Consider the following 16,090-nt stretch of genomic DNA (forward strand, 5'->3'; position numbering starts at 1 on the left):
CAAATCCGAGTGCAGGACAGCAATGAGACAGCGCCTGGAGACAGGATTGGAGGCCGGAGCGAAGAGGGAGGCAGCCTTTTCTTTCCCTGGAGAGTCTGTCAAGGCCACTCAAACGTTTCTCTGCAGCGGGAAAGGAAAAGTGGTTTATTTTTCTTTTAAAAAAACGGAGCCCTTTTCCCTAATGGGCTCGATTTCTAGTAAGGGGAGCCCCGCCTCTTAGGGCCACTGATTGGCCCAGCTTTTTCCGGGATAATTTATGCCATCATCCTCTCGCTCTGATTGGCTGCCCCTCAGTTCCGCTGGGAGTCGCATCCTACCTGGTGAGGAGGTATACAGCCTTCCACACTCGCCCTGCTCCTACTCTGCTGTTGCTGAGGCGGGAGGGAAAGTGCTGGTTTGGAGACTGAGCCAGTGCAGCACCAACAGAAAAGGAGACCCAGATGGGTTCTTGGGAGGCTTTCCTCTTCTCCCCCTTTCTTCTGTGGAGTCAAAGCAGAGGGGTGAGGTTGATGCTCCTGTTACTGATCCTACAGTTAGGAAACTGGTGAGTGAATGTAAAGACTTAAAAACTATTCTTTGCCTATCTACCTCTTCACCCCTTTCTTCGGGAGAAAAAAGAATCATCCTAAGTAATTTGCATTCCAAGGAACCTGTGCAATATTTGCCATCATTTTATTATCTGATTAGATCTCTTCACTCTCAGCATGAAATCAGCTTATTTCTGAAGCATAGAGGTTCGTTCAATTGCTTTATGACTTCAGATAGAGTGTAAAGTAGAGAAGGTTCCCTACTGAGGGGAGATGTAGGAGACTGGAAATGACTGGTACTAAATTTCCTGCAAGAATGCTTTGGTGAACTTTCTAGATGATTCCGCATTTCAAAGACAAAGTTATTCCCCAAACTTATTACAAAGCCTGCCTGGTTTGCATGATGCTTTTGTATATATGAGTCTTGCCTTTCTCTTTTTCTTTGGTAACTTGCTGAAATACTAGAGTTTCATAAGAAAGATTATAAATTTGGCTAAAATGTCTTTCAGGGTTGAAAATGAGCAACGCTTAAATCAGAGATAATTCTTTGTATTTTATCTGAACCAGCTTTGAATGTTTTATTTTAATTGGCTGTGCACCAGTAATTTAAAAACTGTATGTTATGTGAATGTGCTGGCTGTATGTGTGTGATATGACCAATCATAAGCCTCTAGTCTAACAAGGACGAGGCTGGGCTGTAATACCTTCCAGTAAAACTTTGGAAGCATTCTGCTAGGAAAATGAAATGCTCAGGTATCACACCTGTACCACTTGAAAGAATAAAAAAAGGATTTAAAATATATTAACTGAAACCTGGTTATTACAAATGGGAGAGATACACTACCCAAGAAAATATAACTTATTTTACATAAGTATACATTTACAATTGTGTTATTAAATTATATTCTGCTTGTAAGTTGAGAAAAGTACAATCACTATGGTGCTGGAAGTCTACCTTTTATGATAGCATTACTATATGAATCATTATTATAATTTCAGTGTATACCCAGAGTGATTTTGTCATTACCAGCAGCTGGAACAACTACATTGGATTAAAGTCTATTTGTCTTGCTAGAAATATTTTGGCATTTATTTGTTTTTCAAATGTTGTAGTTCATTTACCCTTTTCGCTCAGCAGTATAAACATACAATCTTATGTGTCAAGTATCATTAACCTCTTGGGACACAGTTGCTTCATCTACCAAATGACTGCTTCTGGTTTTCACATTCAATACATTTAAGGTTTGAGCTGAAACATAAAATGACTCAAGGGTTGCTTCACTAACCTTTCTTTGTATTTGTGAACCAAAAATTCTGAATATGAGTGCCATGTATGTTTCTACCATCAACACCAGTGAGGCAGTGAGAGTGCTGTGATAGTTAAATTGATAAATAATTTATCATAATAATATAGATATTCTGGATTATTGCAGGCAATAAATAGATCCATATTCAAATCAATCTATATGTTGCTGCTAGAATTATTTTCTTCCTCAGTTATGAAGTTTATCTTGACTTTTTAAACTAGCTCAAGTCATGCTGAACTTACCCTTTCAATATTTAATTGATAATCATTGATCTCAACATGTATAAACCATGTGCAGTCATATTTTGCCCTTCTCTTTGTCTTTTTTTAAGAGAGAGATTTTAAAACTAACCTTAGATAGTTTTGTTTGTAACAATATTGATGTTATAGTGGTTTCTGAATAAATCTTTAAAGTTATCTATGTTGTGACTCACTAAATTGGAAACTATTATGTCTCCAAATCAGAGGCAAAACTTATTTCTGCATAAGTTTCCATGAAGAGCATGAAAGAGAAACAGTGTATTGATTTTTGTACTGCTGAATTAGGAAAGCTGATCCTGTTGTAACTAAAAGCTATATCATGGATGCTGTGCTTTATTCTCCAGGAGGCTCTATGGTAGCTTGTCAAGTTGGTTTATATTTCTTCAGCTTGACTGACTTTTGCATAAGTTGAAAAATATCTAACTATAATCAAGTCCACAAAAACAGTTGAAAAATTACCTTGAGCTTTTAGTTGTTATAAATAATCACCTCTAATAAGCTTTGAATGTAAAGTTATATTTTGAGAAATAAATTAATTTGTTTATAGTTTTTACATTTCTAAGAATCAACAATCATATAAAGCAGATTTAGTTTCCCAAATTAAAATATTCAAAAATATACATATATATTTATAATATGTTATTTTTAACTAACTTTAAAAATATATTTTGTGTGTTGGGGTACACAGTAAATCAATGATTTCTATTTAGGTGTTGAGATTTATGGTTTAATTTTCTAAGAAAATACTATGTAAACATGAGAAAAATATTAATATGTTATTATGCTCCATGATAATTACATATTCAAAAGACTAGGAGACAAAAATGATTTTAAAACTAAAATATAAACTCTGTGTATAATTGCTGGTTCTGTTGCATATAGAATTTTTTAAGATACCCAAACAAGCAGTACCCCTCTTCAATTTCATTCTGTTCTGTGCTGCAAAGCACAGATTTGGCTAAGCAAGAAAATGAATGTTTGTCATTTTATTTGAACTTTAAATAAATGGTTCTAATATTTTATATTCACATAAAATTGATTAAAATTTGTTTAGGAACATAAAAATGTAGGTGGGGGCCCAAAAGATTGGAGACGATTGGATATAATGAAAAGTGCCTGTTGCTATCCTGACAAATTGATGATCACCTATGATACATGCCTGCCATGGCGTGGAGGGAGCAAGGAACACACGTAGAATGTGTAAGCTTCAGGAGAACAAGTCACATTTGGCAGGTGCCAAGTGGGAATCCTGGACTTTAGCATCAACTTTAAATTCTAGTTTCACCTATACCATTTCTTATTGGAATAATATGAGGCATATATTTGAGGCAAAGAGTCCTTATTTATCATCTGCATTTCCAGATTGTTTCAAGACCAAGAAAGAAAACTTGTGCAATAAACCTAGCATTTAACATTTTGTCTGTAAGGAAAGACATAATAACAGATATTCTGTGAAATCACAGTGAATCATGTTATTGTTTCTTTGTTAAAGTTAGTCATTTTAAGTACAACTGAATTTATGTCATTAATATTTGTAATTCATTAAATATGTTTTCAGTTTTGGAAAGATCATTCATTTAACAGATTTTTATGAAATGTCTGCTGTGTTTTAAATGCAGTGCAGTGAGCTAAGTTTTAGGTGATGAATAGAATAAACACAGTCACTACTTGCAGGGAGCCTCTCTATCTAGATCTAGGACATTAATGAAAAGAAAACATCTTTACTTAGAAGAAGTATACCATCAGAACCCCAAAGTTAAATGGAGAGTTTTAAGCTTTTGAAGGCAGAAGATGCTTCTTGTGGCTGTGTCTTGCCTGCCCAAAGCCTCATGCGGCTATAGGTAGGGTTTTTCAGAGGCGGCTGAATCTAAAGTATGTGATGCTGGGATTAAGGATGTGTAATTACAAAATTAGTCCACTTACTGATCTGGCATAGTTCTGGATGTGGATAATGGGAAGGTCCACCCTGGATGTGAGTACTACCCGCCCTAAAGGTATGCAGCTTAGATAGAATATAAGGGACAGAAAGAGGCCTGCTGCTTTGGCCTGTGTTTGCTGCTTTTTCTGCTTCAGGCCTTCCACCTTTGATGTCATGAACTGTTTTTTCCCCCTCCATGATACCCCTCTGCCATGCCCCTCTGCCCTGGAGCTAGCCGATTGTGGACTGAAATCTCTACTAACTATCAGCCAAAATAAACCTTTCCTCCGTTAACTTCAGGTGTTGACCATTTTGTCTTAGCAATGAGAAATGTAAGTAAGAATGCTGATACAGAAAATCAGAGTCAAGAAGAAGGAAGTAAAGAGCTGTGTGATTTCTCATAGGCAGTACCAGAAGACTATGGAGAAAATAACTTTGAAATGCAGATGACAAATATTCAGCCTAGAAAGTTACACTCATCAAATTTCCAACCAAACATGAGGTAGAATAAGCCTAGATATTATTATTCACCTCATTTTACAAATGGAAAAACTGGAGCAGGAGACTTTAGGAACTTATTAATCTCTTTCTTGCTGATAAGTGGTGGATCTAACACTTAAATTCATGTTTCTGTATCCAAAACCTGCATTTTAATATAACAAAACACTCATTACAAATTCAAGTGGTACCTTGGTAGTGGTGCTTAATTTGTTTCAGGATTCTAGGGAAGTTCTGTGTTTGTGTTCATGCAGGGAAGACGACCCATTGTGGTCATGTTCCCCACCTGATGTGGAGTTCAAAATTGAAGCAAAATTTTGACCAAACATGTCTGTTTGTGAATGGACTTGTTCACAAACAGAAGCTTTGGTGAACCAAGGTATTACTGTAAATCAGAAGCAACTGCTAATGAAAACAAAACAAAAAAAAGAACAGAAAGAAGGAGGAAATAATAATGAGGAAAGGAGGAAAGGAGAAAAGGAGGAGTGAGGAGAAGAATGCAGGAACAGAGGGAGAAAAGAGAAGGGAAATGGAGGAAACGGAAGGGAAGCTATTATGATTTAGATCTAGATGTCCCCCCCAAATCCTCACATGCACAGGGTTCTTTAGGGGTGACTGAGTCATGAGTGTGTGATTCTTACCAGTGGATTAGTCAGTGGTAAGTTCACAGCTTAATGTGATATGGGAGTGAAGGCTGATTGGAGGAGGTGGGTCACAAGAGGTATGGCCTGGAAGGATCTAGCTCCTTCCCTCCTCCATCTCTCTCTGCTTCCTGTCTGTCATGCCATGAACTCTGTTCCCTGCCTTGGAGCCAGCCAACTGTGGACTGAAACTTCCACAAACTGTGAGCTAAAATAAGCCTTTCCTCCTTAGAGTTGTGTCTAAGCAACACGAAAGTAACTAAGAGAGGAGGGAGAGAAAGGGAGGGAAGGGAAGGAAGTATAATTCTTGTTTTATTGATAGAATCACAGTAAGTAGAAAAAATCTTCTGTACCTATCACATACTTTCCAGAATACAGAACATGTGCTGCAGTAATGATTTTTGGGAAACCTTTGACACCTTGGGATACTTAACCAAGAACAGAAGACCAGAAGATAGCAAATTAAAGAGAGGAATTTTCAGCATAGAAAAGTTCTGTAGGGGAGTGACTGTATTTAGGGATACTATGTAAAATCTGGGTTGAATTTATTATGTGAACATATACTGGACGCACTATGACCAAATAGTGACAGTTAGTTAAAGGTAGATGTTTCTTCCAGCGAAAAAGTCCTCCAACAAGATAATGGATCCCTTATGACTAGATCTCCTCAAACAGAAGCTTTTCAGTGTGTTTCTTGTACTCAGTAGAAGATGAATAAAATTTATGGATTTCTCCCCTATTTTTAAACATATCAGAATCTAAATCTCTCAGGGCTAAAACAGGTTGGCCAACTGAAGTTCTTTTATTCAGGAAATAGCTTTAGATATTCATTCACTCCATCAAAATTTATTGCACTTCATTTAGAAACTTACTTATTCACTTTCCACTGTGTGTTACCCAAGGTCCTGGGATCTGGAGACAAAGTGGCAAGCAACACAAAGTTCTTGCCCTTTGTGTCGTAAAAACAGCCCTTATAGATAATAGGCATGCTAGATGCACACCACAGAGAGAGAGCTGAAGCCTTGCTCCTGGTGAACTAGTGCCGGTAGTTACAGCTGATTTATTAACAGAAAGGCTTTAACATGTCTAACTGCTACTCAGAATTGCAGACGAGGTACAGTGGAAACACTATGGAGGCTGCCCTTAGCAGTTGCCCCAGTGTGAAACTGGAGAAGACTGAATGCTTTCAGTTGTTGTAGGCTGTTTAAGTCAAAGTTTGTGAAGCACATAGAAAGAGAAAAAGAACCTGATTGTGACCAGAGGATTGTTTCATAGTTCGGTAGTCTTTATTATTTATTTACTTATTACATATTGTTTCAATTTGAATTGAATATAACTCAACACTTATTACATATTGTTTCAATTGTCTATTTATTACATGTTGTTTCAGTATTACATATTGAAGTAAATAATGTTTCATTTCCTTCCAGAAATTTGATACCTGTACATGACACATCCTGATTCCCTTCTCATCCCTTTTATTTCCCCTTCCTCCCCTTTCTCTCCAGCTCTTTATCCTCTTCTCATTTGAGACAGATCCAGCTCTCTGCTGCCTATTATCTTTTATTTTGTCTCTTATTTACAATTTGGGCTTCTCGTAAAAGAGAAACCATGTGATATTTAAATATATGTATCTGATTCATTGTACTTTGCATTATGGTCTAAAGGTGCATCCATTTTCCTACAAAAAACTCATTTATTTTTATGGCACAGTCGTGCTGCATTGTGTATAAATCCATGGGTTTTTTCCAGTCATTTCTTTTACTCTGGCCATCTAACATGTAGCATTAAAATAACCACATCCTATTAAGGGATATGTAATTTAGGTTAGTTTTGAAATTCTGAACTGTAAGAATCCTTTTTTTTTTTTTAAGGAAAATGTGTTCTGAAACTTAATATGGCTTCTTATTTTTGGACAAATGGAATAATAAAGTAATAGAGACTGTGCTAACATTAGAGACATGAAAGTGAACATAGATCCCGCTCTCCAAACTATAGCTGCAATGGGGTAGGTCAGAAAATCTGTGATTTATACAAATAGAGCTTAATATAACTATTTTAATATAGTCTGATTAGAATGTGATTGCATTCCTGAGATACCTTTATGACTGCAGAGTGAAGGGGCCTGGCCAGTGTGCTCATTCGAGGGGAGATTTCTAGGACCATCACCTGTAATTGTGCGAAGTGTGTATTGCTTCAGTACAAGGGCAGATTCACCTCCCAGTCTTCCTAGGAATGAAACATCATCAGACTAATTTTCCAACATGTCATAGAGAGTCTTGAATGCGAGGTGTATTTTTCACTCAGTAGTCATGTTAACTACTACAAAGTAACCATGCTGGCTGGATTGAAGATAAGTGTTTCTCAGACATCTTTATTCTCTAAATTAAGGCATTGTTTTGACTCATTAGCACATATCTGTCTCTGGGATTCCTTTAATAATAATTCCTTTTAAGAAACCTCAAATTGTCATATCTAGGGTGCATCAGAAAGAATGGTTGTAATTTCTGTAATAATTAATTGTATTATCTCTTTTGAAATGAATAATTCAATATGAACTCATGTTAACGAAAATATTTCACTCTTATGTTAAGATTCCCAAGACTGCAAAAAGCAGCACAGTTCTGCATTCAGTGGCACTAATTCCCATTTCCTCCACTTTTAATGTTTTTCACTGCATTTTGTAATTTAATAAGCGTCAATATGATACCTTCACTTTTCAAAATTTTTAGCAGAACTGAAGCACTTATGCGATAAATGAAAGCATCAGAGATATAGAAACTACGAGTGTCATGAAGTGTTGTATCATTTATTAATATAATTTATGTCCTATTAGGCTCTAGGTAGGACACATATCAAGGGAAACAACAGAGAATATGGTGTTCATTTTACTCTACTCTATACTCCGTGGTCTTTTAAAAATATGCTACAACAAAAACTAATTTTCTTGCTTTTCAATTAACAGACACACGTGGAAGTGGTTTCCAAAGCCCGTGTACAGTCTGAGTGTTCACCCCTCCCTTGAGGACTAGGTACAGTGCGCACATTTCATCGTCCTCGAAACTCTCTTTGAACTAACAGTGGAGCCATCCCAACAAAGTAATTAAAACCAAAATAAATCCAAAAGCTATTGGATTTGGAAAACTATTGTTTTATTAGTCATTTGTTGTTTGAATCTACAACCAAATAAAGAAAAATCTTTCATAATTTTCTTTTTTATCCTGCTTCTAAATATATGCCAATGTATGAATTTTTAAAAATCTACAGTGGCATCACTCTTTTCCTTTCTTAGGTAGTTAATAGAATTTTGCATCTTGATTGTAATCTAATTAGATAAACGATGTCTGGTAGGCTGAAGAGTTATCAAAAATCTTCTTTGTGAACTATAAGGAAACACTATGCTGAAAGCCCAGATATCCTTCTATATCAATATCCTTAATTATGGTCTGGCATTCTGTATTAAGGAAGACCTGTAAGTTATGGAATTATTCCATAATAGGTAGTCTCTGACTTTATAGTGAGCCTTCTATTTTGTGTGCATAAGTGTTACACACAAATGCATATCTTTTATTTCAAGTTTTTAAAAATATTTCCCAGCTAGTTACAATAGACACATTTTGTGATTTACTAATGGTAATAGAGATGTCATTTATTCAGAGTGTCCCCATTACTGGAAATGATGGATCTTTTGATAAGCAGCAAATATGATAGCTAGCATTTGGTCACATTTTAAGCTGATTTTCCTCTTTCATCAAAAAAATTTAAATGTAATTTTATCTATCTGTTAGTCTCCATGAATTCATTTAAGTTTTATTTTGCTACTTTTTTGCTGTCCCTAGTTTGTTTACATAGTACCTATGGCTTCCTCACTCTAAAGACCAAAATATACTTTTAAGACTTTCTTCAGTAACTGTATACTTTGGCTACTATATTTTGATCTTTACTGTATTTGAAATTTGCTTTGCAAGCTAAGAATTTTATATCAATTTCTTATGACTTGATGAACATTTTAAATCAATTTATTGTATAATTCACCCTCTCATTTCTAAAAGAATGAATCACTTTTATTGTACAATTAGGATCTTTTTTCAATGCTTTACCTTGTTCTCACTGATTTCTTTAGGCATTGCTACAATAGGCTTTGATTATAGTAACTTTGCATTCCTTTTATTTTGACAGGACAAATTCCATCTAACAATTCTTTTTCAGTAATTTCTTATGAATTGTCATACTTATTGTTCACTAGAATTATTTTAACTGGTTACCTACAAAATTTAAGATTCTGATTAAAGTTGATTTAATGTACAATTTAGGAATGAGGGGGGCTGGGGATTTAGCTCAGCGGCAAAGCGCCTGCCTGGCAAGCGCAAGGTCGTGAGTTCGATTCCCGGTACCGGAGAAAAACCAAAAAAAAAAAAAAAAAAACAATTTAGGAATGAGGTATTAATTATTTTTCCTGGTAAAAATATTTACTCTCTCTTTATATTTTTCTATTCCTATATTCCTCAATTTATTCTTTGGTTTTGTTTGCACTAGACTTATACTTTTCTGTTACATTTTCTATTAATCATATTATAGGTTGTGTTATAGCTATGAAAGAAAGCAGGATTTTTTCCTTCAGTTTTATTTGTGTTGAGTTAGTAATAATATACAAATACCAGGCAACTACTATAATTTGAACTTAAATTTACATAAGGTTAACTATCATAATTCTTTTATTATGCCCAATAATTTTAGTAACTTTCCAAGTTCACTATAATTTTACTTTAAATTAACATAATATGCTCTAACCTTTTTCCCACTTATTTACTTACTTAATAATTTTTGCTTAGTAATTTTTGGTCTTTATGCTATTACCATTTGTCAGAATTTGGGCTGGTTTCTAACAATATCACATTGAGCAGCTTAGCAATATAATCAGTTTATAGTAGAGTAAAGCACTGAACAGATTGAAAACACGAAGTGGACCACACTTACTTTAGATACTAAATTTGGTGTCTTTTGCTAAAAGTTTGAAAGCATTTGTCTCCATGTGCATAAAAACATAGGTCCCATTTTCTGTAAAGCTAATAAAATAATTATACAATCATGTAAATTACTTTTAAAAATCTTTAAAGCTCACACAAATTTAATTTAAATTTCAACAAGCTTTATGAGCAATAATATTCAGAGTTTCACTGGAGTGACTGTGGGGAAAAAGGAATCCTTCTCCACTGTTGGTGGGAATGTAGACTGGAGCGACCACTGTGGAAATTAATGTGGAGATTCTTCAAAATCTAGGATTAGAGAACCCATCCAACCCAGCTATTTCCCTTCTGGGTACTTTCCAAAAGAACTGAAAACATCATACCACAGTGATATATGTGCACCCATGTTTATAGCAGCATAATTTGTCATAGCTAAATCTTGAACCAACCCAAATGCCCATCAACTGAGGAATGGATAAAAAGTTTGTTATTTTTCATTTTGTTTTTGTTTTCGTTTTTTTTTTTTTTTGTACTGGGAATTGAACTCATGACCTCGTGCTTGCCAGGCAAGCGCTGTACCACGGAGCTATATCTCTGGCAAGATGTGATATTTTTATACAATGAAGTGTTACTCAGCTATAAAGAAAGATAAACTCGAGGCTTTTATAGGTAAATGGATGCAACCAGAGAACATACCCTTAAATGAAATAAATCAGACCCGCATGCGTGAACACCATATTTTCTCCCTAGTGTAAGAACCTGAAAGAGTAAATAAAATCCAAAAAGTACAATCGATATTGTGAAAGGGAAAGATACTGTTTAAAAAGAAAGAACAACTGGGATGGGGGAAAGGAGAAAAGAATGAAAGAAAGAATAAAAAAAATCTATATATCTATCTATCTATCTATCTATATATGTAAGATAGCTAATTGTACTTACATATATACATATGTAAGATAGCTAAGATAATTGTACTTACATATATACATATTTAAGATAGCTAAGATAATTGTACTACTAATTTCTATTGGTTTATGGAAAGGAACTGTTAATGTTTAATTTTTTTAAACAATTTTGCATGCTTATATCTGGTAATCTGAATAACTACTTTGAAGATAACAAAAGGCAATATAACAACCATTTTTGAATTCCTATCATCTAGGTTTTTTTTTGAAATTCTATATCGTTTCCAATGTTTTTTATTATTTTTATTGTCTTTAAAATAAAAAAATGAAACTGTAAAAAATATTCAGAGCTTCAACTCTAAAAGGAGCTTTGTACAAATTAATTTAGCAGCTAGAATATAAAGGCAAAATATGATGTAGGATCAAAATATATGGTAAAGTTTGAAATGAAAAAGATATTACAGTAAAGGCACATTGCCATTAATTTACCTCAAAAAGCACACTTACGCCGTCATTCTTGTCATTTTCTGAAGCAATTGTGGAAGTCTTTTTGCAGAGTGTCTTTAGTTGTACTATCACGGTTGCCTGGATATCCTGAATAAATTCAAAGTGTTTATCTTTCATGGTCATTTGCCTTTGGAGAAGAGCCAGAAGTCACAGTGCATAATGCGACGAGGGCACACTGTCATTTTTAAACGAGCTGACTTTCTGTTGGATGGCGCTCATCAGCATCATTCACTATATTTTTTAGTCATGCCTTGTAGAGACACTCAAGAAAAGACTTCCTGAAGTTCTTCCAAAAGTGAAAAGAATGATGGTTTAGCTATTTCAGGAGCAAGAGGGTGAGTTTGGAAGAGTACTAAAAACAATGTGTCTCTTATTCCAATTTTAAAAGTTTAAACATTCACTGTATAGTTTGATCACTCAAAATATTTTTAACTTTTTATTTTCCTCTACTTACATGTAAATAATATCACGACATAAACTTACTCTTGGAAAGGTAATTCTTATAGACTTTGATATTACAACATTTTGTTCTCAGAAATTTAAAAATAGGTATGCATTTATTTCCTGAACTCATTGCTTAACTTCTATGCTTATAGAAGTGTGTAAGATGTCTGTAAATAAATACTACGTAACTTACTACTTAATTTGTCCCAAACAATAGCTCAGAGACGGGGTCACATTTCCAGCTCAAGAGACTGAGCAGAACACTGCTCCCCACAAAGAGACTTGGCGACACAAGCTAAACTGCACCAAAATCTTAGTATATTTATAAGCACAATGTTTTTAAAAAATTAGCTTAACACTGGTAGACTATATTGGTTGTTTCCTTGTGAGAGTTCTTACATTAGAAACTTTCATATACCTAAAAATTATTGAACTTAAAATATTGACCATCCTGAACCTAATGTTGAGCAAAGGAGGGTCAAAATGTTTCTTAGGAAATCCATATAATGAAACTAAAAATTCATTCTCTCTTGCCATCTAAAGTTTTCCTAGTATTATATTTTTAAAATTTTTACTTTTATTAGTACATGATTGCAGTACATAATTATTATTTTTCATCAAGGGGAGCTGGGGCATCTATATAGTGTGTCTTTTCATTCCAAACCTATCATCCTCCACAGAATATATTCCCCAAATATTTCCAATTCACTGATAAAAAAATTTTCTCTAATGTTACTTCTTATAGTATTAAAATATTTAATGGGCACTTAGAATGTGCTTGGAAACCTTTTGGGTTTAGACCATCATCCTTTTAGAGATGTATCTCTTCTGTACTGGTATTTATCTGTCATACCTTAATATTTATCAAAGATGGAATTAAATATTCATTATTGATTTTACCCATTAAAATTTAGTTGTATCTCTAATTGTGGAATAGATTCTGACAGACCATTTTAAAAAATTTGTAAAAATTATAAAATCTTTTAAAAGTCAAAGTCTTCAGTAAAAGTTATCATTTAATTGGCCATTTGTAGAATAGGTGATTTTTGTTGTTGGAAAAGAATGAACAGTTTTTCTGGAGAATATAAATTAAAATAAGGCAGGATTGCTGATACTGCCCAAAATAATGTCAAGGGGATAATCAAATATGCCCAATGATCCAAAACTGCATAAATTTTAGATCACAATCATAATTCCATATATGAAGCAAAGAGCAGGAGAGAGTGGAATAAAACAGAGAGGGGAGATAGATAAAAGGGAGAGGGTGGAGGAATAAATAAAGGCAGCAAGTATGAAACTGAATGGAAATTAGTATTTAGAGTACACATGCGCATTTGTATGGATATATATGTTTGTAGAACGTAGAATGATTACATTGCAAAGCTAAATAGTAACATAATAAAGCATTGTGTACTTTAGCAATTTTATTATAAGGGAAATATATAATAATAAATGTATTTATATGCTTCCACAAGGCATATTGAAACTTGACTAAAAAATGACAAACTACAATGAGTTGCTAACTAGTGAAAAGAGAAGAAATGACATTCAATAGTGCAAGAGGCACCAATAGACAGCTGTGAAATCATATTCAAGATAGTGATATAAAGGGGCCACATTGTGAGCTGAAAGGAAAATGAAGTGACACTCAGGATTCTATTTCCCTAGTGAGTGTCTTCATATCAAGCTTAATGTCAGCCCTGGAAAGTTATTATATGTAATCATTTTCAATTATTACAAAAATGTTACTTAAAATATTTCTGAAGGCTTGGGTAGGTAGTCAGAAAAAGAGATATTAGGTGAAAGAAAAGAAATTAATATATACAGTACTTATTGAATTTAAAATATTGAACATCTGAGTTTAATTCATTCAACCACAGTAAGGCCAACTGTTCATTGTTTAAGTCAAGAGCTTGTAAGCTTTTATGTAAATTAGAATTAGTAATAGTATTCTCACTAGACTATATTTTCACCTGACAAAGCCTGCATATTTGAAATGTTAGCTGATAGGCAATATTATTCACTCTGCTGAAGAACTCTGTGCATGTAACATAAGCTCTACCATTAGCTACCTCTGCAGATGTTGGTCTCAGATGTGTAACGGTGAATTAGGGGCACCGGCTTTTCTCTGGTTTTCTTGTCACTTTACTGTTAATATAAGATGAAGCAAGGAGCATGTGTCTTCCTTATCTAATCTGGCTTGTCTAAGGAGTTCTGTAGTACAATACCATTTTCATACTAAATAACAAAACCACATTTTAACAAACTAAATAAACAAATACATAAATGACTAACCTTATTCCCTGCAATCCAAGAAGAATTGACCAACAAACTATCAGAAATGTAGGGATGGATTGGCCTGTGCAGCAGAAATCACTGCCTATTCCTTTCCTAAGACATTAGAAACATCATACATCAGAAATGAAGGGCTATCTCGTCCAGGAGGTCATGTGTGTACACGCTCTTAAGCAACACAGCCTAATATATGGGTCCCTGGAGCTACAAATAGGCAGGCTTAGGGCACATGCCTAAGGATCGTCCTTAGACAAGGACAAATTAGACATAAATATCATATAAAGGTTCATAAAACTAGATATTTGTGGCAGGAGAGGAAAGAGCTACTGCAACCTTGAGAAGAAAATAATTCTGGCCAATTTCTTGCTTGTTTGGTTTTATTGTATGCCCATATACACATTACCTTGTAAGTATTTTCAGAAAATTGGAGCAATATGTGTTTGGAAATAGATAATATGATATCGATTAAATCTATATTTAACATTTAGATTAATTTCAACTATATCAGTATAGTCACAGGTGAGTCATGCTTATGAAATATAAGCAAATTTTTCAAATTTTCCTCAAATTAATAATTTGCTTTAAAAATATTCCTTTGTTTTGCTAATTACTCAGTATACACCAAACTCTCCAAAGCAAAGATAGGGCTACTCACAGTGCGGAGATACCCTGATTTCATAAAAAAATGCTCTGTGCATACATAGCTGTATCATTCTATCTTCTTTTTGCCTCAGCAAGTTGGCTTTCATTTCATTTTGTTTTGTTTTTAGCAAGCTTGTTTTTGAAAAATCATCTCTGCCAAGAGTGCATCTTTTTTTAAAATTGTTTTTACTTTGCATCAAGTGTCTAACCTGAAAACATCCATTCTGCTAGCTCCCTCACATACCTCTAGACCCTCCGTTCATTCTGAGTTTACCAAAAATTTCTTGTCTGTCAAATGCAGTGTTTGGGAGTTTATTTTCTCTTTCTCTCTGTTTGTTGTTTTTTGGTGGTTCTTGATTTCTCAGGAAAAAAAAAAAAAAAAAAAAAACAAACTTCCAAAACATCCTTAGTATCCAAGAACCACCTAATAGATTGTTATGTAAAGTTTAATAAAATACTAATTTTTAAAATTACTATTAAAATCCAAACTAGAATGTAATTCACATAATAGCAAATACATATGAATAAGTGTCATTCATAGGGCATTGTTCTACTTAACAAAAAGACTGTTATGAGTATTCTACTTACTGACAACAGAATGTGGTGGAATGATAATTAGGTACCATTCTTATCCATTAAATTGGCAAATGAATTCTATGACTATATGTGTTAATAAATTAGTTTGGCTACATGTACATTTGTGTCATTTATGGATAGATATGCATACATAGCAAGATATACTTAACTCAGTATGATTACTGTAACACTGTATCATGTTCATTATGACTATTAAATTATTGAAAAGAGACATGCAGATGAGTTTATGTCTTAAACTGGGTATTGTGTTAATAGACAGTTGATGGTTGCATTATCATGTATTATTTTAGAGTTCCTAAAATATTTCATAATAACTTATTCCCATCACAACCTCTCAGTATGTTTTAACTAGAAAACAGTTCTCTATATAGCTAATGTACAATATGGTAAATTTGATCATTCACATATCTGGATTTTTATATGTGATATTAAAATTATATTAACTGTGAGACTGTAATTTACATTTACAGAATTCCTGGCTCTTGATTTATGCAATGAATATGACACTATAGGTTTTAATATGATTATACTTCAAATGTCCTGTTTCTAGAGAAATCTTTGGGGAAGGCCAGCAGTATAAAG

The 16,090-nt window shown here is 33.9% G+C and overlaps 1 protein-coding gene across 1 annotated transcript in view; it reads left to right on the forward strand.

The window, feature by feature from the left end:
- Positions 1–370: 370 nt before the first annotated feature.
- Gabrg1 (gamma-aminobutyric acid (GABA) A receptor, gamma 1) overlaps positions 371–16,090 on the forward strand; it is a 76,721-nt gene continuing 61,001 nt past the window's right edge. The window contains exon 1 of the mRNA XM_005391906.2: positions 371–544. Coding sequence (XP_005391963.1) covers positions 441–544 — 104 coding nt within the window. The 5' untranslated portion in view covers positions 371–440. The remainder of the gene's footprint in view (positions 545–16,090) is intronic.

Source organism: Chinchilla lanigera, unplaced genomic scaffold (assembly GCF_000276665.1).
Source record: "Chinchilla lanigera isolate Chin_1 unplaced genomic scaffold, ChiLan1.0 scaffold00042, whole genome shotgun sequence".
Classification (NCBI taxonomy): Eukaryota; Metazoa; Chordata; class Mammalia; order Rodentia; family Chinchillidae; genus Chinchilla; species Chinchilla lanigera.